At 39.3% G+C, this 27295-nt stretch overlaps 1 protein-coding gene across 1 annotated transcript in view; it reads left to right on the top strand.

Annotated features, from left to right (window-relative positions):
• CDH6 (cadherin 6) overlaps window positions 1–27295 on the top strand; it is a 124154-nt gene that overhangs the window by 55235 nt on the left and 41624 nt on the right. Inside the window, exon 2 of the mRNA XM_037530653.2 lies at window positions 6868–7206. Within this exon, the coding sequence (XP_037386550.1) occupies window positions 6979–7206 (228 nt within the window). The 5' untranslated portion in view covers window positions 6868–6978. The remainder of the gene's footprint in view (window positions 1–6867; window positions 7207–27295) is intronic.

Raw genomic sequence — 27295 nt, 5'->3', positions numbered from 1 at the left:
GCATCCTCTGAAACTCTGACAGTTTAGGTCGTTGTGGCTATTTAACATCAATAGCTAAGACCATGCACGAGTTCATTGACCTTATCCTCAGCACCAGCCCAGGAGGCAGGTACTATTAACTGCATCCCATTTTATAAATGAAGAAATGGAGACACATATTGGTCCCCCTTTTGCCCAGCAAGCTTTGGGCAGGGCTGAGCTTCTAACCCAGGCATATGCCTGCCAGAGTCTATTCTTTTTTTTTTCAAAGATTTATTTTTATTTATTTACACAACCACTGGTTACAGTCAGAAGCGCGGGAGGGTGAGAGAATTCACCAGAGCCAGAACGGGGAGCAGAGCAGGCAGAAGGACCGAAGTACACTGCTGAGGGGAGCAGCGGGCGGCAGGAGAGGTCTGCGCGCCATGTGGGACCCTCCTCTGGTGGCCGGGGAGCAGCCGGGGATTGAACCAGCGCTGCAGAGGCTGCGGGCAGCTTCGCAACCCAGCGCTCAACCACTGTGCCACCGGGGAGGCCCCCAGAGTCTATTCTTAATCCTATTCAGAGGCTTCCTCTCATGATAAAATAGTTTCATCTTTATCCTCTCGTTCAAGTTTGTTTTGTCCCAAGTGAGTATTTAAAATCAACAAATATTCCATGCTCCTCAACTGCACTAAAAAAACCCACCATTTTATGTGCTGTAGAACATTGGATTTTATCTTCATTAATGCAATGTGTGGAATATGATTTTAGATGAGGGCAATACTGTTGCAGTAGCTTCCTCTGGAAATGCATCAGTTTGCAAACAGATTGGTGTATTATCCACAAATATAAACATTTACAAAAAAAAATCAGGCATCATTTGATGGCTGTTGCCATGATGATTCACTGGCACAAGAGAAGTCTGCGTGGTGATAGATGCCAAAGCTGTTTGACACATTTCAGTGGAGTTCATTACACACATGAAACGGAACCAATTTTACTCAACAGTGACTTTGACATCTACAGAAAAATGAAATGGAGGTTTAGAAATGAAGACTTCATGTGAAATCTCTACCAAAAAATTTTAAATTGGCTCTATTCTTCTGTCACCACTTCTAGAATATCAGCCTAGTTCTAAGGACTTATTTTTATTCACAACAGGTGGCAGCCTGTTCCAAAAAGTTTCTTGGGTGATCAGAAAATTGATCTTGAACAAACTTAATTGGCGGTAAAATTCTTCTCTCAGACTATTTTTAAAGATTTACTTGTGGGAAGACGTGTCCCTTTGGGTCACTCTATTTAATTCATCTTGATATCACTGTCCTGTTTCTATAATTTGCTATGTTTTAAGGTGGTAAATACCATCCTTGTTCCCACTGCACCCAGACTTTATGAGACTAGGGAGATTTTAGACTCAGAGTTGAAATAAAATGGTGTCAGGAGAGACATTAAATAGTTGCAAATAATCAGCTTTTTCTACTTCATTAATGAGATAATGTAAAAAAATGCACCAAAATTGAACAAGGGATTTACAATATATATGCAAAAAAAAGCACACTGCTAGTATGTTCTGCCAATGACTTATATGTAGACAATATTGTCAGAAATGTTTTCTGTGAGCATGGAGGAAAATCCTATGTGCAACACCATTTATTTGAAGAAATCATATAATAATGGAATTTAAAACATTCTCTCACTATGGTAAATGCTGAAAGTGTATTAATAATGTTGCCTTATTGAATGTTTAGCCTGCTTTCAATGTCAAAGTTAAGGTTCTGCATACCAAAGAAAGAGCATGCTTTGTTTAATTAGTAAGCCTAGATAGCATTAGAGTAATATTGCACTGATTAGAATTAATCAAGAACACCAGGACAAATGTATGCTAAATCTGAATTCTAAAACTTTAAGGCAATTATAGTGCCTTAAAATCTGTCTAATATTTACTTATTTGTTTGTCTATAAATATTACAATAGAATCAGTATCTCAAAACCAGATAATACAGTTTAGTCATTCAGACTGTTATCAAATGTAAGTCATCAGAGAAGTTTTCTAATTAGCATGTTAATTATTTTCCAATAAAAGGTGATTCCAAAATGCCCTAGGGAACTTGAGGACACTGTTGTTTGTCTTCTCATTCTATATATGTCTATGAAATATTTTTACATTATTAATTTTCAATAATCTAGGGGAAAAGATTTTGCTAATCAAAGGAAAACTTCAGCCCAGCTTCTGCATTAATTATCACATATTCTAAATTGGTAGAACCTGAATTAATGAGGCCCAGGCTCCTCCTAAACGGCATGCATAAAATAAGGGCTGGACTTGACAGTGTATTCTTGTGAAGATTGCAGGATATATGCATATCTGCTGCTGGGCAAAAAAAAAATTTCAAAGTATGCAATTATGAATGCTATGTGGGCCATAAACATCTTAATTACCTTCTACACACTACTAAAATAAGGCTTCTGTGCAGATCCAAACTATTTTTCAGGATGAGCCACTTCTGCCTATCAAGTTTCAGGACATATAACAAATGCCTGTAAGAAGTAGAAAGTTCCCCCAGAAATCCAGATTTTAAAAAAATTCAGTGAAAAATAAAATGTGTTCAATTTAATAATCTTTGAAGTCCATTGCTAAACTGTCATTAGACTGCAGGTAGGTGGTGGTTCAAGTTTTATTTTTATTGAGTTTTGATATTTTTACCTTATTTGCTCTTTTTTTAAAGATTTGTTTATTTATGCATACAAGAACTGGGGTGTAGGCCAGAGGTGTTGGAGGGGGCTGAGAGGATTCACCAAAGACAGAGTGGGGAGAGAACGACTGAAATACTGCTGAGGGAAGCAGCGGGTAAGACAGGAGAGGTCTGCTGCGCCATGTGGGTCAGCTCCCTTGCCGGGAATCGAACTCGTGCTGCAGTAGCTGCAGATTGCTTCATAGTGCTAACGCCTAACCCCTTGAGTCACCAGAGAAGCACCCTGGTTTGCTCTTAATTTCCTGATAAGAGGGCAAAAGGTATCAATATCTACTCTTTCCCCTCCTGCTCTTTAATCTTCTGTTTCTTTCCTGATTGACTAAACATGCCTGCTCTTTTAAAATTTAGTGACTAGGATATCCTTACTTCCTTGTCCTTTAAGTTTACTTCCTGGCATCTACAAAATGAGCCAACACATCTGACTCCTTGCATCTAAGCAATGCTGTGATTCTGTCATTTAATTGCTCAGAAGTCAGCAGCTTTCCCACATTTCTCAAAGACGTGCTACCTTGGAACCTTTTCTTCCTTTGCTTAACATAAGGCATTCAGCACCTAGGAATTCTGGGATTTTGGCATCTGTGGTTATGCTTAAAGTGTGTGGGTTTGTTTGTTTTTTCATGTTGTTAGGTTAAGTAAAATCTAATTATATATATCATTCATTTTAACTACATCAAATTCCTCTTCAAATAATATGTCAGCATATTATTCAGTATTAATGTCAGCATGTTAATTACAAGAAGACAGTTTATCTAGTGCCATTTTTACAATGGCAGAAGTACTATTTTGAAGCTGCCTCTGATTTTTTTTCACATAACAAAATGGAAAGGAAAAAATACATAGATTCTACAAATGACTCCTCCTCCAATGAGTTTGCCTTTTTACCCATTCCTCTTCATGAAAGCAGTGGGGATAAAGCACAAAGTACTGACTTCTCTATTTTTACACTATTCCCATGAAATCCTACATTGAAATACACACACACACACACACACACAAATGGGCTCGTTCTGATTCTTAAATGTTTCTATTCTTTAATTTTAAAAGAATTTGACTTGTTTGGAAATGCTTCTTAAAAAATAAAAAATTATATAATCCTAAGAGGGCACTATGCTATTGCAGACTTTTGCAGTGTGCTTTAAATGGAGTACATAGATACAATGCAAATAACGGTAAGAATAATAATAGTAATAACAACAATAGTTAAGACTCAAATACTTATTAAAACCTTGCTGAGGGCCAGGCACTGTTCTAAGTGCTTTGCATGCCATGATTTATTTAATCTTTACGACATCCTATAAAGCAGTTACTATAATTATCCCCATTCATGGACGAACCAAAGGCACAGTGAGATTAAATAATTTTTCCAAGTTCACACAAGCTAATGGCAAAGCCTGGATTCAAACCCAGGCCGTCTGGCTCCAGAGCTGATCATCTTAACCCCACTACACAAGCCTGTCCATTAAGAAGTATTAAACGAGAATTACTAAGTTACATATTGAACAGTTTGTTGAGTTTTTCTTTTTGTCTATAGAGTTTCACAATGAAATCTATCCCTATAGAAGAGCTAACACCAAATATGAGTGGATGATAATAATTACAGTAATTTTACATATAAAATTTCTAACAAGGACACACCCTGTCAAGCTGATAAAAAGAAAGAGCTGGTTATAACAAACTAGATGTTTTAGCAGACTTGGAAACACTGCTTAAATTTGCAACACTTTAAAAACTCATTACCGGGCCTCCCCGGTGGCGCAGCGGTTGAGCGCTGGGTTGCGAAACTGCGCGCCGCCTCTGCGGCGCCGGTTCGATCCCCGGCTGCTCCCCGGCCACCGGAGGAGAGTCCCACATGGCGCGCAGACCTCTCCTGCCGCCCGCTGCTCCCCTCAGCAGTGTACTTCGGTCCTTCTGCCTGCTCTGCTCCCCGCTCTGGCTCTGGTGAATTCTCTCACCCTCCCGTGCTTCTGACTGTACCCAGTGCATGTATAAACAAAAACAAACAAACCAGCAAACAAATAAATAAAGCATGCCTCTATTAAAAAAAAAAAAAAAAAAAAAAAAAAAAACTCATTACCAACTAAGCAAAAAAAAAAAACTAAATACTTGACATTTTGGTATCTGTTATTAAAAAGAACTAATATTTAATATTCAAGTGGCAACAGCTTGTAGAGTTTGCACACAACACCCACAGGGATCGATTTTTCTTTTAAATGGCCTTTAGGAGTCTGCCTTTTAAACAGCTGACACCTCCATCCTCTGCATCCCTCTTTCCTGCCAGCACCATGGGGCACACACTGAGTGCAGCAACAGACGTGTAATTCTTCACTGCAGGATTTGTCTATGCAAATAATGGAGAATGTGGAAATTAAGAAAAATGTAATTTCCACAGAATCAACCTCAGTGTAATCTCTCCAGCTAAAAGTGAAAAGACGTCTTTAGAGGGCTTTTCTCCATGTGCTGTCTCAGTCCCTGTTACATACTATCCATGCGAAGAGAGAGGAATCGCCTTTAACTAATTGATCATCAGTCATTCCATACCTGAACTAAGACCACATAATGACAAGTACACTGTTGCCTGGCATTTCTCCAGCATGACTAATTGTCACCGAACTAATTTACTCACCTGTGGAATATTCAACTTCCCCAGCCTGCTGTCAAAAAGATACATAATAATGGAATAAAGATTTTAAATGCTGAACACAGTAAAATATTTCACTTAGATGCCAACAGAAAACTTTCACCAGTCACCATTGTTGGGTGGCTAAAATTACTGAATGCTGGGGTTGAAAAGATCACATTTACCTGGTAGAATAATGAGACAAGTGAACAAATCTTTTCTGACACAGAGGAAAAAAGTTCTGATCAGATTATCTGAAACGTGTGTCTATGAGTTTAATTACTATTACATTCTACGTTAAAAGCACTTCATTTTTTTTTGCTAGTTATTCCTTAAGAAAATATTGTTCTGGTAACAAAGATTAAGATAAAGGAATAATTTGTTGGATTTTACTTTAAGAAATGCAGAAAAGTTTAGGATGGAGATGTAGTGTTACTTCAGTTACACAAGAAAAGTAAACTAATGGGCAACATCTTTGCCGAGCCCACAAAGATGGATGCAGGGAATGGAGGCCGTTTGGTCTGGGGATATTTCAGGTTTTTTTAAAATGCCAGATTGTGTTCTTGAAAATTAACATTTGACATAGAAATTACTTACTATTTACAAGTATAATCACTGAGTTTTCTGAAGTTGCTGCAGCCCTCACTGTGATACTGACAGTTTTAACACATCTGGGAAAATTACCTAGAAACTGACTGGCTTTAGTACGTATGGTTGACTTGCTCATGATTCATGTGAACTTTAAAGGTTAAAAACAGGATTTCCTAAAGAAATCTGTATAGAATTGCTCATTTAATTCTTATATTCTATTAAACATAAATTTCAGAGCTTCTTAATTAACCTGTCCAAAAGTGTTTTTAGGGGTCTATGAGAGGGGAAAAAAATTTCCTGGCCAAATTTGAAAAATATTAGGTTAAATGTAGTCTTATTATCATCCTTACAAATTGCTGACATCCTTCAAATATGCTAACATGCACTCCCAAGAAAAGGTGCATGCTCTTTTCCAAACTTACTTGACCCAGAGTGGTCCTTCACAGCACCAGAGCCAGAGTCTGCAGAAAGGGTCTGCCTTGACTGATGCCCACACATCGCAGGTGCTCCACATGCTCAGTGAAATTTCAACCTTATCCATTTTCAACTGAACTGAAAGTGTCTGCAATATTGTTTGTCTCAGACTTGTTCATGAGGACAAGTATGCAAATAGAATCAAAAACACAAACTTGTTTCTTCTAACTAGATCTCAGCCCTTAAAGTACTCCAAGATAAAACAGCAAAATAATCCACTCTGGCATGTTGACCTAGAGCAATGCCAGGACTTAACAGCGGATGTTTAAGTGGCAGAAAAGGAGACAGAAACAGCAGCTTCCTACTTGGCACACGCCTTCCATTTAGCATATCTGAGAGACCGTTTTCCTCATTTCAAAGCTGATAGCCAACTTATTTTTGTTTTGCTATTCAAAATTCTGTCCTCTTTCATTTGCTCTAAAATTGAATTTTTAGCATCTCTAAAAATGCTTGATATGTTATTCTTTCCAGATATCCTCTGAGACCCCAGCAGAGAGCATTGAGGAAGAAATGAGGCTGGACACGGTGCAGTGAAAAAGGGAGAGGACACTCACTACCCAGAGCCTGGACTGTGTCATCAGAATGAGAACTTACCGGTACTTCTTGCTACTCTTTTGGGTTGGCCAACCCTATCCAACTTTCTCAAGTCCATTATCTAAGAGGACTAGTGGTCTCCCAGCAAAGAAAAGGGCCCTGGAGCTCTCTGGAAACAGCAAAAATGAGCTGAATCGTTCAAAAAGGAGTTGGATGTGGAATCAGTTCTTTCTCCTGGAGGAATACACAGGATCCGATTATCAGTATGTGGGCAAGGTAGGATTCCACTGGGCGCTCTGCCGTTCTGCTTTTATTCTTATATTCTATTAAATATAAATCCCAGAGCTTCTTAATTAACCTGTCCAAAAGTGTTATTAGGGTCTAGGAGAGGGGAAAAACAATTACCTGACCAAGTTTGAAAAATACTAGGTTAACTGTAGTCTTATTATCATCCTTACAAATTTAAAAATTCAAATATGCTAACAGGCACTCCCAAGAAAAGCCTGACAAGTAACATCTAATAAATAGATGGGAAGGAGATGAACTATTGCCCAATACAGTAAGAATTGTTGCATATCTGGTATGACTTTTTTTGCACTTGAGTAGTTTCAGGGAGAAGACTGGAGCCAGAAGCTGAGAGATGTTAACACTGCAACAATGAGCGAGAAAATGCTCCAGTTGAAAAGGAAACACCCACAACCATCCGTATAGGATTATAATAAATCCTTTAATTTTTACTTTAGCTTGAAAAATGTGGTCCAGCTACTCTATGAAGTAGGATGTATTAAAAATAGGAATAGCATGATTAAGCTGTAAGGAAAGGAAGGTTCTTTTTTTCTCGTTCTGAAGGCAAATATTCTGAGCTTCAGTACTTTGGCCAGTTTCAAATTAACTATTTCCTTTCTGACCAGAGGGAGCCCTCTTCCTGACAACCACCTCTGCCTTAGGCTTGGTGGTCTTTGCTACCGCTGTCTCGTTTTGTCCCAAATAATTGGCAAGAGGCAGGCATTTAAATGCTTGTGATTTAATTAATTGTGGCAAGAATCACACAAGAGAAAAATGGTTATGGAATGGTGCTGTTTCCAAATATCATCCAGCCATTTTATTGACTCCAGAAAGTAGAATGAAGAGGCATCAATTATTACACAGCTCTTCCAGATTATGGGAGCTGAGTCAGGGGAACAGCTTGGTTACCCTGTCATCATGAGTTTCAGTGAAATTTTATCATCAGCTCCATTCTTGTTGTGGAATATCCACATACTTTACTGTTTTAAAAAAACAACACACACACACAAAGATACCGGCTTGATTTTTGCGAGTTCTGTGTTTCATAATGTGGTATTGACAAGAAAAATAATTGCCACACACCCTTTACACAAACTAGGAATGACTTGCTATAAGATGATAAAATGTCTTCATTTATGGTCACAGCTATGGTTTTAAAACATCTATATTAGGGCATCACGCAAATAGCATTGTTTTGCAGATTCCGAGGGCTGCATGTCCTCACTTCAATCTGTGATCAAATATGCCTGAGTAACTATGTGCAATATTCTCTTTAAGTATTTACCACTATAACTGAAGTAAAGACAACCATGGCTTGGGTGGAGGTAACCAGGCATTTTTCCAGTGGAGTGAATTATTAATGTGGAATAAAATAGGAGAGGAAATATTCAGCGAAGGGTGAACATCAACAGAGATACCCCAGGGCCAGCCTTGTGTTTGTGTGAATTCACACGTTGTGTGACTGCTGAAGAAAGACAGTTCATTTCCTTGTACTTCCCTCTGTTTCTTTTGTACATTTGATAGCACTACATTCATAGTGGAATGGTTGAAAAAAAAATCAAATATTCTTATTCTATTTTTTTTTTAATTTTTTTAATGGAGACATATTTTATTTATTTATTTTGTTTTGTTTATACAAGCACTGGGTACAGTCAGAAGCGCGGGAGGGTGAGAGAATTCACCAGAGCCAGAGCAGGGAGCAGAGCAGGCAGAAGGACTGAAGCACACTGCTGAGGGGAGCAGCGGGCGGCAGGAGAGGTCTGTGCGCCATGTGGGACCCTCCTCTGGTGGCCGGGGAGCAGCCGGGGATCGAACTGGCGCCACAGAGGCCGCGGGCAGCTTCACAACCCAGCGCTCAACCGCTGCGCCACCAGGGAGGCCCCAATATTCTTATTCTAAAAGCACTTTCTACAATACAAATAACATTATTGTCATAAGAGATTAATTTTTTTTTTATTTAAAGATTTATTTTTAATTTTACAAGTGCTGGGATATAGGCCAGATGCGCAGGAGGGTGAGAGGATTCACCAGAGACAGAGCAGGTAACAGAACAGGCAGACTGACAAAACACACTGCTGAGGGGAGTAGTGGGCGAGACAGGAAAGGTCTGCTACGCGATGTGGGGATCGCTGCGGCCAGCTGGGATCGAGCCTGTGCTGCAGAGGCTGTGGACAGCTTCACAGTGCAGTGCTCAACCACCTGCGCCACCAGGGAGGCCCATAAGAGATTAAGTTTATAAAAATGCTCTGTCTAAATACTTGATTCTCCCAACCCTTTTACATTCCAGCCTTCCTTCTCAAATCTCAATGCCATTTTGCATCAAAAATAACAGTATTTTATACCAGATGGTCTCACTCGTAGCAGGAATTTAGAAAACCTAAATAAGGGACCAGGAAAAAGACTAATTAATACAAAGTAAAAATCAAAATCAACAAGCAACTATAAACCAGAGACATATTACACTGGTGGGGGGGGGAGGAGAGGAAGGATTAGGTCAAAACAAGGGAGGGGTGCAATTGTATGGGGAATATAACCAAAATGAAAAGGCATACATTGTGCAAAAATGAAAAATGATGTAAGAATTATATAAAATAATTAAAAAAAAACAGTATTTTAAAAGAAAGGCCGGGATATTTCAGGCTCCTAGAAGTAGCAGTGGATATCATGGCATGAAAATAGTTTTATAATTGTGGGATGTGATACCGCCAAACTGTAGACTCAGCAGACCAAGGCTGCATGGCTGTGCTGCCCACCCCATGGTGTGGCCCAGAGCAAGTCACTAGCCTTTCCAGGCACACGTCCCTTAGTACTAAATGCATGCAGCACTGCCTCCCCACGGAGTGGCAATGCAGTGTGACAGGCGCTCGTGGCCTACACACAGTCAGTGCACAGTCTTTATTATTTAATTGGTGAAAAATTCATTGTATATACTCTGTGAAATCAATCCTTTGATTGGACTGGAATATCGCTTTGGACTGGAATATCGATTTTGATATCTATGGAAAAGTAAAATGAGATAATTAACAGATCTCTGGGGGGTGGAAAATGTAAAAGCTAATGGCAAAATGCCTTTGCAATCACTGCTTCGACTTGGTTAGTGGATTTAGACATTTTAATGGGAGCTAGAGAGATTTCCTTACCTCACTATCAACTGCCTCTGTCTCACCTCCTTGAAGTTATAACACGGAGGAGACTACCAGATGGAGAAAAAAGTCAAAGGCATTAGTTGAAGTTGCCGATGCTGCCAGCACTGCCACATTGAATATGTGTATGAAGTGCCCATGAGGTATCAGTACAGTCTTCCCAACTCCATCTTTCAAGGATTAGACTATAGTGTGTGTGTGTTTTAAACTCAACTAAGAATAGACCAGAAAATAAAAATAAATTTAAAAAAGTATTTGCCCTTCATTTGGGGACAAGTTAGTCTACATTTCATAGGCTTCGAACAAAGCAGATACTTGATGAGATTATCAGTTAATGAGGTCAAAAAACTTGAAGGGGAAAAAAAAAAGATTAGAGTATAACACGGTTCAAAAACTTTCTCAATTCATGATGCCCCTAATGTCTCAATTTTTTTTTTCAATTTTTCAATGTTTCAATTTTTTTTGTATCCTTAGGTCCAAAGAAATACCTATTAATTCTGTACATTCTTCTACTTTTTTCCAGTCCAAACCACCTAAGTTTATATGCTCTCACAAATAAAGAACTGAAAAAAATAGACACCAATTGAGAGAGGAAAAAAAAAATTTTTCTTGCTTTCTTAAATAACCATGGTTACTTCCTAGTGGACTGTGTGCTCCTATCGGACACTGCACAACTTCTCAAATTGGACAACATCTCATCATTTCCTTTTCCACTTCATTTTTTTTCCACTGTGCTTGCTTTTAACGGCCAGTGGGGTGTGAAACCAAGCTGCATATGCATGACATCATTAAGGGCATGTAGCGCCACCTGCTGTTGACGCCATGAATAATCTTGAGCTAGTAATTCCCAAGGTGTCAAGTATTGCTATTTCCCTGGAAATTTTCAAATATTCCTGGTGCTCTGTGAGTTCCCTACTGAACCCCAGCATGCTGCCGTGTGCAGTCTGAAGACCAGAGCACTGTAAGTTGATGGGCCTTTAACAGTGTGTCAAGGCTAATAAAACCTTAAATCACGCTGTTATCCCTATTAACTAGTTACTCAGAGCCTATCCTGGGGGCCTGAAACTGAAAAGACTGATCTGTACAGCTAACAAATAGAAGTGTGTAGTGAGGAAAAGTAATGGGGTGGATAGAGTAGAAGAATTTTTACATTAGAACATCCGTTTATATTTGTGTTTGTGTTCATTGGTCCCAGATATTTGGGGGTCAATATGATGACAGTGACAGTGGGAGAGACAGGAAAATGTGAGAATAGACACCGGAGCAAAGGGCTGTCAGGTGAAGAGAGAAAAAAAGACAGGGTCGCGTGAGTGAGGAGAAGCAGCCTGAGACAGTCTGGAGGCTGACAGGACAAGGAAGTAAATGGACAAGATGGGTTTTAAAAAGTGAAGCACCACAGGGCAGCAAGGTTTCCTCCTCTTCCTGCCTCAATGCTCCCCTGAATTCCACTGGGTCCTTTGGCCCGTGTGATTACGCAGAAGCACAGACTTGGCAGCATGAGAGAGGGAAGCATTTACTGTGAATAGAAGTGGATAAATAGTGACACTTCAAACTTGATTTATGAGAAAATCTCAACATCTCTCCTACTTAAACTGGTGGTGGCAAGCAGGGGCTAGGGGTAGGCAGAAGAAGTTCTGTGTTGGGTAAGACTTTATGAACAAAAGGTATAGCTACAGATACAGAGAAGGAATATGATTCTCTTCTAAAGTGCATGCCCTGGGGACTACTTTTAACTGATTCAGCATAAGCTTGTTCTGCCTCAGGGGAGCTTGTTAGAAATGCAGATTCTCAGGCCCTTCCTGCGATCCATGGAATCTGAATGTGCATTGCAACGAGATCCGCAGGTGAACTACATGTACATTAAAATTTGAGTAGTGCTGCTTTCAAAAATGCTTTGGCCTGGGCCTCACCTCCCCAGAGATTTTGATGTAGTTGGTTTTTTTTATTATGACTCTAATAAGTGGCGAAATTTGAGAACCACTGCCATAGGAGGATATTAGTGGCAATAATTATGACAAAATGTGATCATTTCAGTGATTAAAGTTGGCATCCACAAAGTATTATGAAAATATAAAGAGACTAACTGGCTCTGAGCGTCAGTAGAGCTTCTTGTAGGAGGTGATAATGTTAAGGTGTTCGTTCGCTCACTCTGCAAAGGGAGAATTACCAGGACTTCCCAATTAATTCCTGCAGAAGCTGAAGACCAGAGAGCAAAGGAGGTTCAAAGAGTCAGAGATGTTGAGACTGAACAATCAAGACAGCGAAGGTGTCACCAATGCTGACCCGCACAGAAAACAGAAAGAGATGCATATTTTCTTGTCAAGGGCTACATGGAAGAGTATTTGATTTTATACACAATCTATTTATGTTTATATAAGCCAGAGGTAACCTAATAGAAAAAATAAAAGGGAAGCATCACAATTCTACATTGAAACCCACCCTCTTCCCACTAGCATAATTTCAATTTCAATAAGGTGGAACATAAGTATTTAGATGAGGTTTCCACATGGACATTCATTAATACAATGATGAATATATTTAACATCTCAGTACTATGCACAACCACAGGCAGGACAGTCGCCACATAGTCATTAAACAGCCCACAGCAACACTTAATTCCCATGTCCTCCACTTCCTCCACAGTGTTCTTTATTCTCTCCTTCAGCCCGTTGTATTCATAAGGCTAATCTCCATTAGAAGCAGTCAAGAGGCTTCTGTTTTTAGCAGCTTTCCAGGAGGTCTTTTTCTATGGAATTTGGGAAACTGTGTTCACGGATAGCTTCTGATGTTAGCTTTTTGGAAGTTGGTGATGGTTGTCCTGTGGAGAGCTTTCCCCCAAATGGTTATGCTGCGCTTTCTTTGATAGCATAAAAACTTAGGTTCTATTTAAGGCTCTACTGCACAGATCTTCCTATTATGTCTTTCTCTTGAGTCTTTAAAATTAATGTCTACCCAATTCAAGGAAGCCACTAGTCTCAGGAGAATTAGACAGTAATGTTTTAACGGCCCATAAAAATAAAAGTTGTCAGCTCCATACACCTTTAAAATTAGGGATGAACCGCTATTTGCTCCTATAATTACATGATGCAAATTCACTAAACATGAAGCAATATTTTATTCATTCTGAAAGACCATTTAAAAGATGCTGTCATTAAAGTGATGCCTTTTTATATTCTTTTTTTTTTTTTTTTTCCTGAAAAGAGCATAAGCTAAAGAGTAGGAACCTCCTAGCCCTAATTTTGATACTGAAATTGCAGGTTTTCAGGCCTAGTCTCCAGTCAGGAAGGGATCCCAGGCTGCAGGGGCAGTGCTGAGTCCCGGCCACTAGACCACCAGGGGTTGGTGTCTCACGAAGCCGCAGCAAGAACTTCACAGACACTCAGGCAAGCAAGTGAGAAGAGGCAGATTTGTTTAGAGAAAGAAAAAGTTTATTGAGGAGATAAGGAACAGAAATAAAGTAGGACTCCCAGACCAGGGACGGGCCTCAGGGAATATAGACCTTCTTTCCCTAATTATTCTAAAGCTCCACCAGTCACCTTGTGATTGGTTAGTTCTCGGTGGTCATTTGATGGGTGATTCAGAGACTCATTTAACCGCTGTTGCTTCAAACAGCAGCATCAGATTAAAGCATCATCGTAGCTACACTTACTAGCTCTGCCTTTCCACTCTGTTGAGTGCTTCAGGCAAATTATATGATTGGAGCCTTCCAGTAAGCTATACCTAGGTATTATTTATGTCCCTGTTTTACAGATGAGTAAACTAAAGCTTAAGCAGTCAAGTATTTTATCCTGCGGTCTCACAATGCAAGAATCTAGCTGTCAGCCTCTACTGTCTGACCTTGCAAGAGTTCAGTTATATCCCTTGCTGGACACCCATTACTTCACAGAGCCATTTCAAGGCACCAATGAAAAAAAAAAATAATAAAACCAGTCCCAGCACAGTCATCGGTATCCAATGATTACATTCAACTCAGTGACACAAATACCTACTGAGAACTTGCTGAGCGAAACCCAAAGGGAGAGAAATGAGTTCTTTCTCAAAAAGATTTCTCTCAAAGAGCTACACAAACGAATGCATTTGTTATGCATGTTCTTTTTACTTCTTGATTTTAATTTGCAGAACACATAGGTGATATTCAAGACAGTTACATGTGAGCATTTTAAAATTAGATATGCAATTAGCAATCTTTTTGGTCATCATGATGAATAAGTGTCTTTTCTTTTTATTTCCCCTGACAACCTCCTCAAAACTTCTGTTTTGGTTCAATGACCTGCAATAATCTTTTCTCCCAGAGTCAAGGCAAGTGCCTTGGGCACATCTTTCTTCTCATCATTTAAATTTAATGTTCAGTCATTTAACATTTTATATTTCAGCTGATTAGTGTATTTAAGAAAATGTGCATTCAATCGCTCATTGAATATGATTTTTTTAAGAAGTAACTTCCCAACTGCCAATATTGGCAGTAATCCTCATTTTGTTTCCAACGTCAGCCAGCTGATTTCACTTTCTTAATAATAAAAGTTACAATTTTCTATTTGATGCTAAGAAAATGTCCAGTGTAAAAGCAATTCTAAGTCTTAAACTTCCCTCTCTGCACAGTTACTCATGGGGAGAGCAGAACAGTTAGAATGTCTGACCTTGGTCATAAACCCAAAGACAACAATTTGGCTGCCTGGGTCACACAGCAGAGTGAAATACAGAAAGTCAAACAAGGACCCATTCCTGAATCCTCCAACTTCCACATCATTATGCCTGTGGAATCCTATATCCTTCTGCTTGTAATTCAATTTGTTGGATAAAATGGAGGGATCAAGGTGAATAAAAGAGAGTTAAGGGTTCAGATGCTTTTAGTTCCCACTGAGTTATTTTACCTCCATGCTTTATGAGTCAAAAAGCTAGAGGCTGTTGGAAGGTCACAGAAATTCCGTAAGCACATTATTATTTTTCTGCCAATACAGTTATACATCACCATACTTTTATTATCCTATCTTAGAAATTAAGAATTCACTAAAATAATATCATAGTCAATTTGTATTCAATTTTCCCCAGCACCTTCCCCTGTATCCACTTTTTTCTTTCTCTCCTCCCCCTTAACCTCAAAGCCCTCAAGGTGTTTACTGATGCCCACAAGTGTTTTATATTATCAAATTTTCTGCTATGTAAATGTGCAGTATTTGTTTTTATGGTTCTGACTCACTTTTCTGCACATAATTCTTTCAAATTCCCTCCATTTTGTTGAGAATGTATCACTTCATCCTTTCTTATGGCTTTATAATACTCTATGGTGTGGATATACCACATCTTCTTGATCCAGTCACCTGTAGATAGGCATTTAGGGTTCTTGGATGGCCAAGGTATTGTAAGTAACATTGCTGTGAATACTACATGCTCATTATAACAAATCCTGCAGAGTCTATCCCACAAATGTAAGTATTTCTTTACTGATTGCCTAAACATGTTTGTACTATGGTTAAACCATGTAAATACTTCATTTGCCCTGAGTTCTTCGTTTTCTGCCATACGATGGATCTGCAATAGCAGATGGGAATATAAATCTGCAGAATGCCAACATCCTAGTTTACATTTCTTTTAAAATCAAATCCCTAATTATCATCTTGACTGAATTTGATTTCAAATAAAAATCCCTGACATATTGGTAATCAACAATCAATACACTAATTTTTTCAATGATATAAATGACAAAATTAATCCATTACTTTAAATAGGAGAAACCAAGACTATATCATGACCAGAATTATAAATTTAACTTTTTCAATTCCCCCGTCCGACCAATCAAGATTAAAAGATGGCTTCTTATGTTCCACACACTTTCACCAAAAAGGAAGTAACTCTTTGCATGTAGGTGTGGACTGCTGGTAGCAAACCCCACTCTCCCACAGGCTTTTGTGTTTCTGGTTATTAAGATGACAACGTAGAATTATCCTCATGACAATGCTAAGTATATGGGTATACTCACGAACCTATCTTTCCATTTAGAATTGAAGAAGCATTTGAAAGTACAGAATTCCCCATAAGAGAATAAGACATTTTTTCCTTTTGCCATTACTGATATATAAGTAAACGTAAAAGATATTTTCAAAGGTCAATGTGAGGAATCAAATTGGAAAAAGAAAAGTGGCAAGTCAAAATATTTCACAGGAAAAATATTTCTAGTTTCTTTCAGTTTTCCATTCACAAAGAATATGTATGGCCAAGAAAAAAAAAGAGACATTTTAAAGATTAAAATGTATACATGTAGGAAATATATGAATACATATTTTAGGTGAACTGGTGTGCTTCAGAAGACCTGAGGGCAGTAATGAGGGCATAACAAACTCCTTGAAATATCACTCTGGATGTGGAATTTAATGTTGACTAGAGGAAATAGAGAATGGAGTTAAGAAGGCAGTTGAGTTATCTCAGCTGTGGCACTTTCAAATCAATTTGGAAAGAAAATGCTTTTCATTCATTCCACAATTATTCACTGGAGAGTGTAAAGTTAACAGCACTGGCAGGCAGCCTGGCTCTGTTGAGCCCCAGCAGCACTGTGATCACCTGGGTAACATCGAGCAAGTTCTTTCACTCTCTCTGCCCCCACTTGTTCAATTGGTAAGTGGGGGGAGTATTAAAATACACAGAAGGGCTTAGAATGAGGCCTGGCATATCATATCAGTCGTCAGGTACTAAGGTAGGTCCTGCCACCCAATGCCCCTTCAAAGAACAGGAAAGGTGAAGGGAAGGAAAGCCCAAAGGTGCCCAGGTGGGGATTCCGCTGAAGTTCAGTACCTTCTGCTTCTATCAAGTATCATGGGTCAGAAACTGGTGTCAGAGTAGCAGCACAGATGCAAACACAGCTCAGCACCAGGGATTCAGAAGGCCAAGTACACTTGAAAATATGAAGTTCTTTTAATGTCTCAACCAAACTAAAAATAAAATGCGTGTTGATTTCACAATATTTTATGATCCTGGTAACTTTTGAAGACCTTCCTATTAAGGCCATTTAGCATCTCATTTTAAAATATCATCATTTTAAACCACAATTTGATGTTTATATTTAAATTTTGCTGTGAAATATCAAGAGTCTGGTCAGGTCATATTTTTCACTTTTTAATAAAAAGTTGAATGCATCCAATATTACAAAAATTGACTCATGCACTAGGATTTAAGTTGTATGTAGGTTTTATTTTTTTTTAAAGATTTATTTATTCATGCATACAAGAACCAGGGTATAGGCCAGATGCATGGGAGAGTGAGAGGATTCACCAGAGACAGAGCAGGGAACAGAACAGGCACATCTACTGAAATACACTGCTGAGGGGAGCAGAGAGCGAGACAGGAGAGGTCTGCCGTGCCATGTGGGATTCTCGCTAGCCATCCAGGATCAAACCCATGCTGCAGAGGCTGACTGTGGACAACTCCACAGCACTGCACTCAACCACCTGCGCCACCAGGGGATGCCCATATGTAGGTTTTAAATTAGAATTATCATTGTTAAGTTGGAATTAATATTATGATCTCCTTATATTATTTGAATCAAACTTTTATTACAGAAAAATTACTCTTGATTTAATTGTTTGATCACCCTCTATGCGTCACCCTTTTATTAGCAAAATAATTCCTTGTTTAAGGTTGAACTTTAATCTTCAACATATTAAGTAATGTTTTCTATTGGTCTGGGGCTGCTCCTTCAATGGATACTTTAGATACTGAATTTAAAACAACTCTGTAAGACCTAGCCTGTACGTCTTGCTCGTCTTTGTATCCTGCAGGTGCCTAGCACAGATGTGGCACATTGGAAACAGCCAAATATTACTTATCTGAAGTCTGTAAAGTGCAAGGATATATTAGATAGGAAACATTAAATCAAATTTATATGAAAGTCTTTCCACAGACTCTCTCTAGAAACTTCACTTAAAAATGAGATCAATATTTTATAATACAATAGGAGAAAACTCCAGCTTCCTTAGTGCGAACCTGAGAAACTAAAGATAATGCAGCTACATGTGCATAAATGAACATAAAAGTAAAAAAAGAGGATATATAGCAAATAATATGTTATTAGAACTTGTTCAAGAATGCTACAAATGAAAATCAGACATTATTTAGAGTCTCTGTAGAAGAAAGTTTGAAAGAAAATGAGACAAGCCAAAGAGAAACCAAATTTTTCTTAAAATTCCAAAGGCTACATTATACAGACAATTCTAGTGCTCAGTAAAAGAGATCTGTTAAAACTTGATACTGTTGATTGCAATGATTCAGGAAAATACTACAGAGATAAATATAATAATACAGGGAGAGAAAAATTCTATGTAATAACTAATTCTTTTTTTAACAACTATATATTTTTCTAATCAGCATATTTTGAGTTTTCACAGGAAATAGTCATTTTGAGAAAATAATCTCAATGTTACTCTTTTTGCTATTTATGTTATAAATACAATTCAGAAGAGAAATATGAAATGAGAGCTGCAAAGAAAATTCTGCCTTAAAATACAGCTAGCAAAAATTTACCATGCTTTCTTGTTTTCTTTCCATAAATTGTGAAACATAAGAATCTGACTCATTTCTTTACTTAATCTATAGCCTGAGCTTCTGCTTTTTTCTTTCCACTAAGGGGAGATACCCTCCAGGAAGCAAATTTCCCATTTAGAAATCAAGTAAACAAAGGAACTATAAGAAATTACTTTCTTATCCCATTTGTATCTTAAGTGTCTTATTTATCCTCCCAACTACACGTATTATGTAAAAAGAATAAAAGGGGAGAGCTATTTGCCTTTGTGGAAGCTTCTTAAAAGGAAATAGTCTTTACATCAAATCGGGAAAATTAAATGACTTGAGCAAACTTGAGTGACAGTACTTTATTCAGTTTTATCTCCTATTCAACAGTCCAGTCATCACTTAAATGAGTTTTGTTTAAAAAAAAAAAACTAAATTCAGAATTTTAGAGATTAGAGATATGATTGGTTTTATTAAACAATTCAAGAATACAGTCAGCATGTAGTCTAGATACTGGAAGGGCTCACATAAAATGGAAGGTATTGTAAACAGAAAGATGTTGGGACAAGGTTATCAGCAAAAGAAAAGATTACTTCAGGTAAAGTCACCTTCTCTGGGGGAAGCCTGAGGGGTCTGATCATACGGGTTTCCTCACTAGTGCTAAAGATTAGGACATTCTAGATTGATGAGTTAGGGTGACACTTTTGAGAAAGGTTAAAATGTGAGAGTTATTAAGTCTGGGAAGAACCCCTCATGAAAGACACCATTTGGGGTCTATCTTTTCTATTTTTAACAGTGGTAAATGGCAACGTGCCATTCAGAATCTTTATTTTCATGCAAACGGTGACCTAATGTAAAGAAGGGGAAGCTTCAGAATGGGAAGGGAGAGAACAGAAAATGCAACCCAGCAGAAAACACCCCCTGACAGGCCATAGGCAGCTGGATGGTTTTTTCAACAATTCCTTGCAGGAAATGTATGAGTTAAGGAGCTAGTCTTTGCACCTGAGGAGGCAGAGTCTCAGAGGGGTTAAGGGGCCACAGCGCCACTGCCAACAGAGTGACAAAGCTGAGATAGGATATGGCTTCTTGACACAATGAAGTCTAAGATTCTTCCCTTATGCCACATTTGTAAGGTATTAAAGTAGTAGAGAGTGTTTTGCATGTGGTAAGCAAACATGGCACTAATGCCCCTTCCCCCAGCATCACCATCCCAACAGGTCACATTTCTCTTCACTGATTGTTTTATAGTCAATTCCCTTAAAGCAAAAAATAAAATAGGGGGTGTTGAAATCATTTACAAACTTATCAAATGATTCCCACGCAAGAAAAACTAATAAATGAGCTCATAATCTTCTTTCATATAATTGCTCACCATTACTTCCTTGACTATAAGAGGTTACAGAATTTAATTTAATCATCATTTATTGAGCACATACAGGATGCTTGAGCTTTATTAATTTGAATAAGAAATAGTCCATCTCTCAAGCAAACGATGACTTGTTTTATTAAGGTATAATTTAGCTCCTAAGTGTCAACATAAAAATATTATATCCAATATATTTTGTACCTTTGAAGACAAACACATTTTGGGAAAGTCCATTAACTAGTGAGGAACAACTTTTTTATATAATCTCCTATTTGAATCACAGTTACTCAAATGTCTATATTTATCTATTAATATTTTCTTTCAAGTGTATGTGTTAGACAGAAAGAGAAGAGGCAGGGGACTGTGTGTGTGTGTCTGTGTGTCCTTAGAACTGCTAGAGATTACACTGTACGGCAAAAAAGGTAGGATTGTAGCTGTTGAGTTACAATGCCTTGCTAAATCAATGTTTGACTGGGTATCTGGCTCTCAGCATGATTTACCACTGGCTTTTTGAAAATGAAAATGTTAGACTAAGCAGGAGCTGAGACTAATGTCACAGTCTGCCAAGGACCTTGGACTTGAGAGCCCAGCAGCAGCAGTAAACAATGCCTTTTTGGGGAAATAACTTCATGCAGTGAATAAACCAAAAGGCATTTGTTTAATTGATAAATCCCAAACGAACAATAACATCTATTACAGTTTGTATTATTTGTGCCAATAGAATTTACAAATAACTTAGCCTGGGGCCTAATATAATAAATACACTAGATCCAGAAAAGTTTATAATCATGGGGAGTGCTGTTGGCCGTGTGCTATGGTATACACAAGCACAGACTTTGGAGGGAGGCAAATTTTGATGAACCCCCTAGTTCTACTCTTAACTTTGAATAAATTACTTAACCTCCAGCCTCAGTTTCCCTGAAAAATGGAAAAACTTAGGGTCTCCCTGGTGGCGCAGCGGGTTGAGCGCAGCGCTCTGAAGCTGTTGGCAGACCTCTGCAGTGCCAGTTTGATTCCCGGCCAGCCAGGGAGATTCCCACGTGGCATGGCAGAACTTTCCTGTCTCGCCCGCTGCTCCCCTCAGCAGTGTCTTTGGTCCGTCTGCCTGTTCTGTTCCCTGCTGTGTCTCTGGTGAATTCTCTCACCCTCCAGCGCCTCTGGCCTGTACCCCAGCTCTTATATAAATAAATCTTTTAAAAAAATGGAAAAACTTAAGATTATCTCCTGGAATCTTTAAGATGATTAACTGATGTAACACATGAAGTGTTCTTGCAGAGCCTGATACAAAGTGCTACCAAGGGTTAGCTGCCTTCCTTCTCTGCTGGATTCTTGAAGGACCAAATGCAGTTTCAGTTCACCTTGAATACCAAAGACAAGATGGAACCACTGCCTGAGTTTCCTACTGCTGCAGTAAAAAATTGCCAAAAATTTAGTGATTTAAAATAGTTTTGTTTTACAGTTCTAGGAGTCAGAAGTCTGAAATGAGTCTCACTAGGTTAAAGTCCAAGTGTCTGCAAGGTGTCTTTCTGGAGGCTGTGTCCTAGCTTTTCTGCTTCCAGAGACCAACTTGTGCTCCTTGATTCATGAGCCCTTCCTCCATCTTCAAAGTCAGCAGCGTAGCATCTTGAATACAGTCTCTCTCTCCCTCCCACTGCTTCCCTCCCTCCCTCTCTGTTCTATGATCATATTTCCTTCTCTGACTCCAAGTTTTAACCACCTCTTTCCTTATAAGAACTAAAGACACTAGTGCTTGCATTGGGGTTACCTGGATATTCCAGAATAATCTCCCTACCACAAAATCTCTGATTCACACCTGTAAAGTCCTTTTGGCCATGCAAGGTAGGAATTAGGGGATGGGCTGCTTTGAGAGAGGTGTTATTGGGCCTGCCACAACTATTCTAGCACTGAAGTTTTGTTCATGGAATAGTTACACTGGTACTTTTGTCATTATATTCAAGGTATTGAGTGTAAAAGATGAATATCAAGGGAATTAATAAATTTCTCCTGAGTTTAGATGTAAAATTCTTGTGCTTTTAGCACCTCATCAAAAATTCTCTTCCATATAACAAAGTCTGTTTCAGTGGTTATTAAGTCTAACAAAAGATAAAAGATTGAGTTGAGTAGGGTCATGTGGAATTTCTGCAAGTGCAGAAACCATTTATGGTATTATTTGAATGTATTTTTAAAGAAAGATGTGTGGGTAGGTGGATGGAAGGACAGACTAGGATTAGATTAAGTTAGGACAGGTAGAATTCAAATTAGTGGCTCTCAATGGAGATGGTTTTGTACTCCCCTCCCAAGAGATATTTGGCAATATCCAAATATGGAGATTTTTTTATTGTCCCATCTGGAAAGGTGCTACAGATATCTAGTGGGTAAGGACTAGGGATGCTGTTAAATATCCTATAATACACAGGACAGGCCCCACTCTCAAGAGTTACCCAGTCCCACATGTCAATAGTGCAAAGGTTGAAAAATCCTGAATTAGATAAATCTTTGTAACTTAGCACTTAAAATATCATTTGGTACAGAGTAAGCCTTTAATGAGTGTTCATAGAATTGAATGTAAACATCCAAAGAAAATAAAGCAATTGTGTTGTGAACAACAGTACACAACAGTGGTGTCAGACTGCCTCCCTCGGGTCCTGCTCCATGGGTTGTATGATGTTAGGAAGTTACTTAGCATTTCTTTTGCCTCCATTTCTCATCAGTACAAAGGAGATGGGAAGAGGGTCATGATGAGGGACATATGATCCATGTAATGAGCTCAACAAATTTCCTGGCCCATAGTATAAAGTTAACTATTATTATTTTCCCAAATCCCAGTCAGACCAATTGCTAAATGATGAATCATTTAAGAGAATGTTTTAAAGCTAAAAACATTTCCAATGTTATAAATTCAATCAAAACATTTATATTGCATTCAAGAATGCAGTTGTTTTCAGGTCATTCTAAGAGGCAAAATGGTGTAATAAGGAAAGGTCATAGGGACTAGAGACAATCAGATCCCATGTTCTGTGAGAGCAAAGGAGAATTCATGGGTGCCTTAAGAGCCTATTTAAAATATTGCGAGATGGGCCTGGACAACTGAGACAAAACTTTCTAATCAGTTATAACTGCCATCATCAAAAACTTGGTGCAAACTCTGGCTGCAACTTATGATTCTCCCCCCCTCCACCTGCCACTAATTATTTGTTTTTCTAGATGAAGTGGCTCTTCCTCCTGCCAAGAATGATGTGGTGGGTTGTTCCTGAAACCAAGGGAGGGATTTCATATTCCTGGCTATAAAACATACAACCATACAGCCCTATGTCTATCTGAAGTCATGTCTGCAGCCTTGGGATGGTGTATTTGAAGTCCCAGGGGAAGCAGTGGCAAATGTGAGAAAAATAAAAGCAGAGGTTTTGCCCATAATGCTTTGAGGCAACAATGTGGTGAGGGAGCAGCCTCTTCTGACTCCCAGGGCCTTCCTAGGCTTCTCTGGGGAAAGGAGTGGGTCATCCCAAGGACAAAGCAACCCTGTAACTAGGACCCCAGGGGCCAAAACCTAGAGAAGAATCATAGCTGGACCTGGACCAGACATCAAGGGGTCAGTGATGGCCAAGGGGCAGGCAGAATGGAGCTAGTCACCCTACCTGGGACCCTGGAGAACCGAGATCATCCCACCTCACAAAACCTCTGATGCCACTCAGGACAGTAATGGATGAGAAATATCACCTAGGCACCTGCCGGCCAGAGGGCAGTACGAAGATTGCCTTCAGCTCCAAAAGCTCTCCAGTTTCCCTCTGACACTGACTGCATTGGGCTCTTTTCTTAATACACCCAGATGTCATCTTGGACTGGTTCAGGGGCAAGGAAAAAAGCAAAAACCAGAAAGAGTGGGATTTATCTAGAAGTTATCTAAAGACACTACATTATCAAATCAGGAAGACTTAATTGGATTCCACTAAATTATTGATTCAATATTCAATCTAATATCGAGTTTCTAATACTCAATGGAATTAGTGTTTGAGGGATATGCTATTAAAAAAAAAAGACTGCATCTTCCCTTGCACATCTGAGCTTATTTTGAGAAAACATGCAGCCCTGTGACTCAAGGGAATGAGTGTTTCTATTTTAGCTGTCTTTATTACTTTTGTTACCCCAGGCACATACTCAAGGCCTCTCTGATATTCTCCCATATGGAGACTTGAAACCAGGCCATGCACTCTTGTGACTGCTAAGCCATTTTGCTCCCATCAGTAATCTAAACTTCTCCAAGTCTTCCAAAACTGCCAAAGAGTTAACACATTCCTGACTCCACCTTGTCTGATTTACAAGTCCCTTCCATGCTGTTCTCCAGCTTTTCACTTACCTTGGTATCCCTAATATTTAAAAAGAATTTTCAAATGTCTAATCCCTGCTTTTATTCTGTACCTCTTATATATGAGTCAGTGTTTTCCAAACCTAAATTGCAAGCTTGTAGAAGTCAGATATTAGACGTTTTTTATTCATTGCCTTAGGCAGCTCTTCAGGCCAATAAGTGTTTTCAAATGGTCTTGGTTGACAGTTAAATTATTTTTATTTATGGAACAATGTTTCCGTGAAATGGAGTGTTTTCCATTCGTTTTCCATTAGTTTCTGCAACAGGATGATGCTTGAAATATGGTTCCTGCAACTCCACCCTGAACAGGTAACTTCTGTCCCATCAGCCAGCATACTTATGATTAATATACTCAATGTTACTTAAAACTTATCTGCTTTTCCCAGAAAATCGGACACAAGTTGACTTTGTCATTGTATTGTGGTTTAATAGGCTATTAAAGAAAAATTTTAGATCTGAGGTAATAAATTCCTCCCTTTGCTCAGATTAGACCCTGTACCTGGTATTTGGTGGCAATTGCTAAGTTATGTATATTCTTGATACACAGAGTTATCCTAAAATCAAGTGAGGAAAGGGGAGTGTAAGGGACACTGACTAGTTTTAACTAGTTTTATCTTTACCACATTCGCTCATTCATTCTTTGCAATCATTAATTATTGAGGCTCTAGAATACAGCAGGATGTTGGGTCCTGAGAATAGAGGAGTAAACCATACAGGTTGGATGTCTTGCTTCATGAAACTTACAATCCAGCTGGGAAAACTATAAAACAGTCATCAAAAAATATGCTAAAGGCTAAATAAGGAATAACCTGAGAGTATACAGCAGGGGAGTCTAACCTGGACGAGCAGCTTAGGAAGGCTTCCTCAGGGAGATATTGATTACACAAACCTGATATATGAGTTGGATCAGCTAAAGACGTTCTAAAGGAATTTATGCCAAGAGGAGTCCAGGTAGAGAAACCTAGATATGATACCAAATAATGTATCTTCAAGAAACTAAAATAGGGCCTCCCTGGTGGTGCAGTGGGTTGAGCGCCATGCTGTGAAGCTGTCCACAGCCTCTGCAGCATGAGTTCAATTCCTGGCCGGCCAGGAAGAAACCCACATGGCGTGGCACACCTCTCCTGCCTCGCCCGCTGCTCTCCTCAGCAGTGTCTTTGGTCCGTCTGCCTGTTCTGCTCCCTGCTCTGTTTCTGGTGAATTCTCTCACCCTCCCTTGCCTCTGACTGTGCCCCAATTCTTGTATAAATAAAATAAATCTTAAAAAATAATAAACTATTATAGAGTCCACTAGAATAAGCAGTGTCAAGGAGAATGGTGGCTGATGGGGTTAAAAGGAGGAACAGACACTGTGGTCTACCTTAGAGGCCATGTTAAAAAGTGGGATGGGGGCCTCCCCGGTGGCACAGCGGTTGAGCGCTGGGTTGCAAAGCTGCCCGCAGCCTCTGCAGCGCCGGTTCAATCCCCAGCCACAAAGCAAGGGTCCCATGCGGCGCACAGACCTCTCCTGCTGCCCGCTGCTGCCCTTAGCAGTGTGCTTCGTCAGTCAGCCTGTTCTGTTCCCCGCTCTGGCTCTGGTGAATTATCTCACCCTCCCATGCTTCTGACTGCACCCAGTGCTTGTATAAATAAATAAATCAATCTTTTAAAAAAAAAAAAAAAGTGGGATGGGGCTGTGTCCCAAGAATACAGCTTTTCAGAGTTGCTGATGCTGTTTAAAGTGATTGAGTTACAGAAAGGAAATAGATCAAAAAGGAAATAAGACTGGATGTGTTAGGAGGACCCCATTGCAACAGACCAATGGGAAATAGCTATGGATTAGACCAGGGCAGCAGCAGTAAAAACGAAGACAAGTGGGTTGAATAAAGGTATACGTAAAAAGTAGAATTGACAGGAGTTGGTGGCTTAAGGAATGTGGTAACGGAGGCAGAGAGGAGGACCTAGAATGGCCCTAAGGTAGCTGCTACAGTGATGGGGCATCAAGAAAGGAACCGGGTTTTTTTTTCTTTATTTTTTACATCATTCTTCATCTTTAGACAATATTTGCTTCAGGCGTAGTCCCCGTAGGTGCAGTCCTGTAGAATTCAGGTGTAGTCCCCAAAGAATTTCCCTCACCAATGCACGTGCACTGTTGGAGGTGGCCACCCTGCGTAGTGAGCAAAAGGGCCTTGACCCGAGTCTCTAAGGCATGTGAAAACACATGCGTCTCGGAGGAAAACCTCTGGGTGACAGGACTTGGTGTTGAGAGCCTGGAAGTGAACTGCGTACATCTCCACAGATTGACAACAACAAAATGAGCGAACTTCCCAGGCTCAGGCTAGGAGGCGATAAGATTATGTGTGTGAGAACTAACCGCCTGGTATCCTACTGTCTGAAGTAAATAGATAATAGTAAGAAAATAGACTAATCATTCATGCATGTTGCCATTATGTGGTATGCTTTGATGTTACACCTGCTGCAATTAAAATAGTATATAATGAGCACTAAGACAATAAAGATTTGCTGCATGCTGGACATGACAGTCCCCCATGTCTGATATCCCTCACCGTCGCGGTTCAGGCTCGGACTCACTAGAAGTCCACAGTGCACCATCACCTCAGTCCCCTGTGCTCCTCCCTCCTTCCCTCCCTCCCTCGGATCCCTCCCCCTCTGAAAAGGAACTAGTTTTGGAGAGAAGACAGCGCAGTCAATTGAGAAGTACCGAATGCAAGA

This window comes from Talpa occidentalis, unplaced genomic scaffold (genome assembly GCF_014898055.3).
Source record: "Talpa occidentalis isolate TD23 unplaced genomic scaffold, MPIMG_talOcc4v2.1 talOcc4.6, whole genome shotgun sequence".
Classification (NCBI taxonomy): Eukaryota; Metazoa; Chordata; class Mammalia; order Eulipotyphla; family Talpidae; genus Talpa; species Talpa occidentalis.
This window is presented reverse-complemented; position numbering and strand designations above follow the sequence as displayed.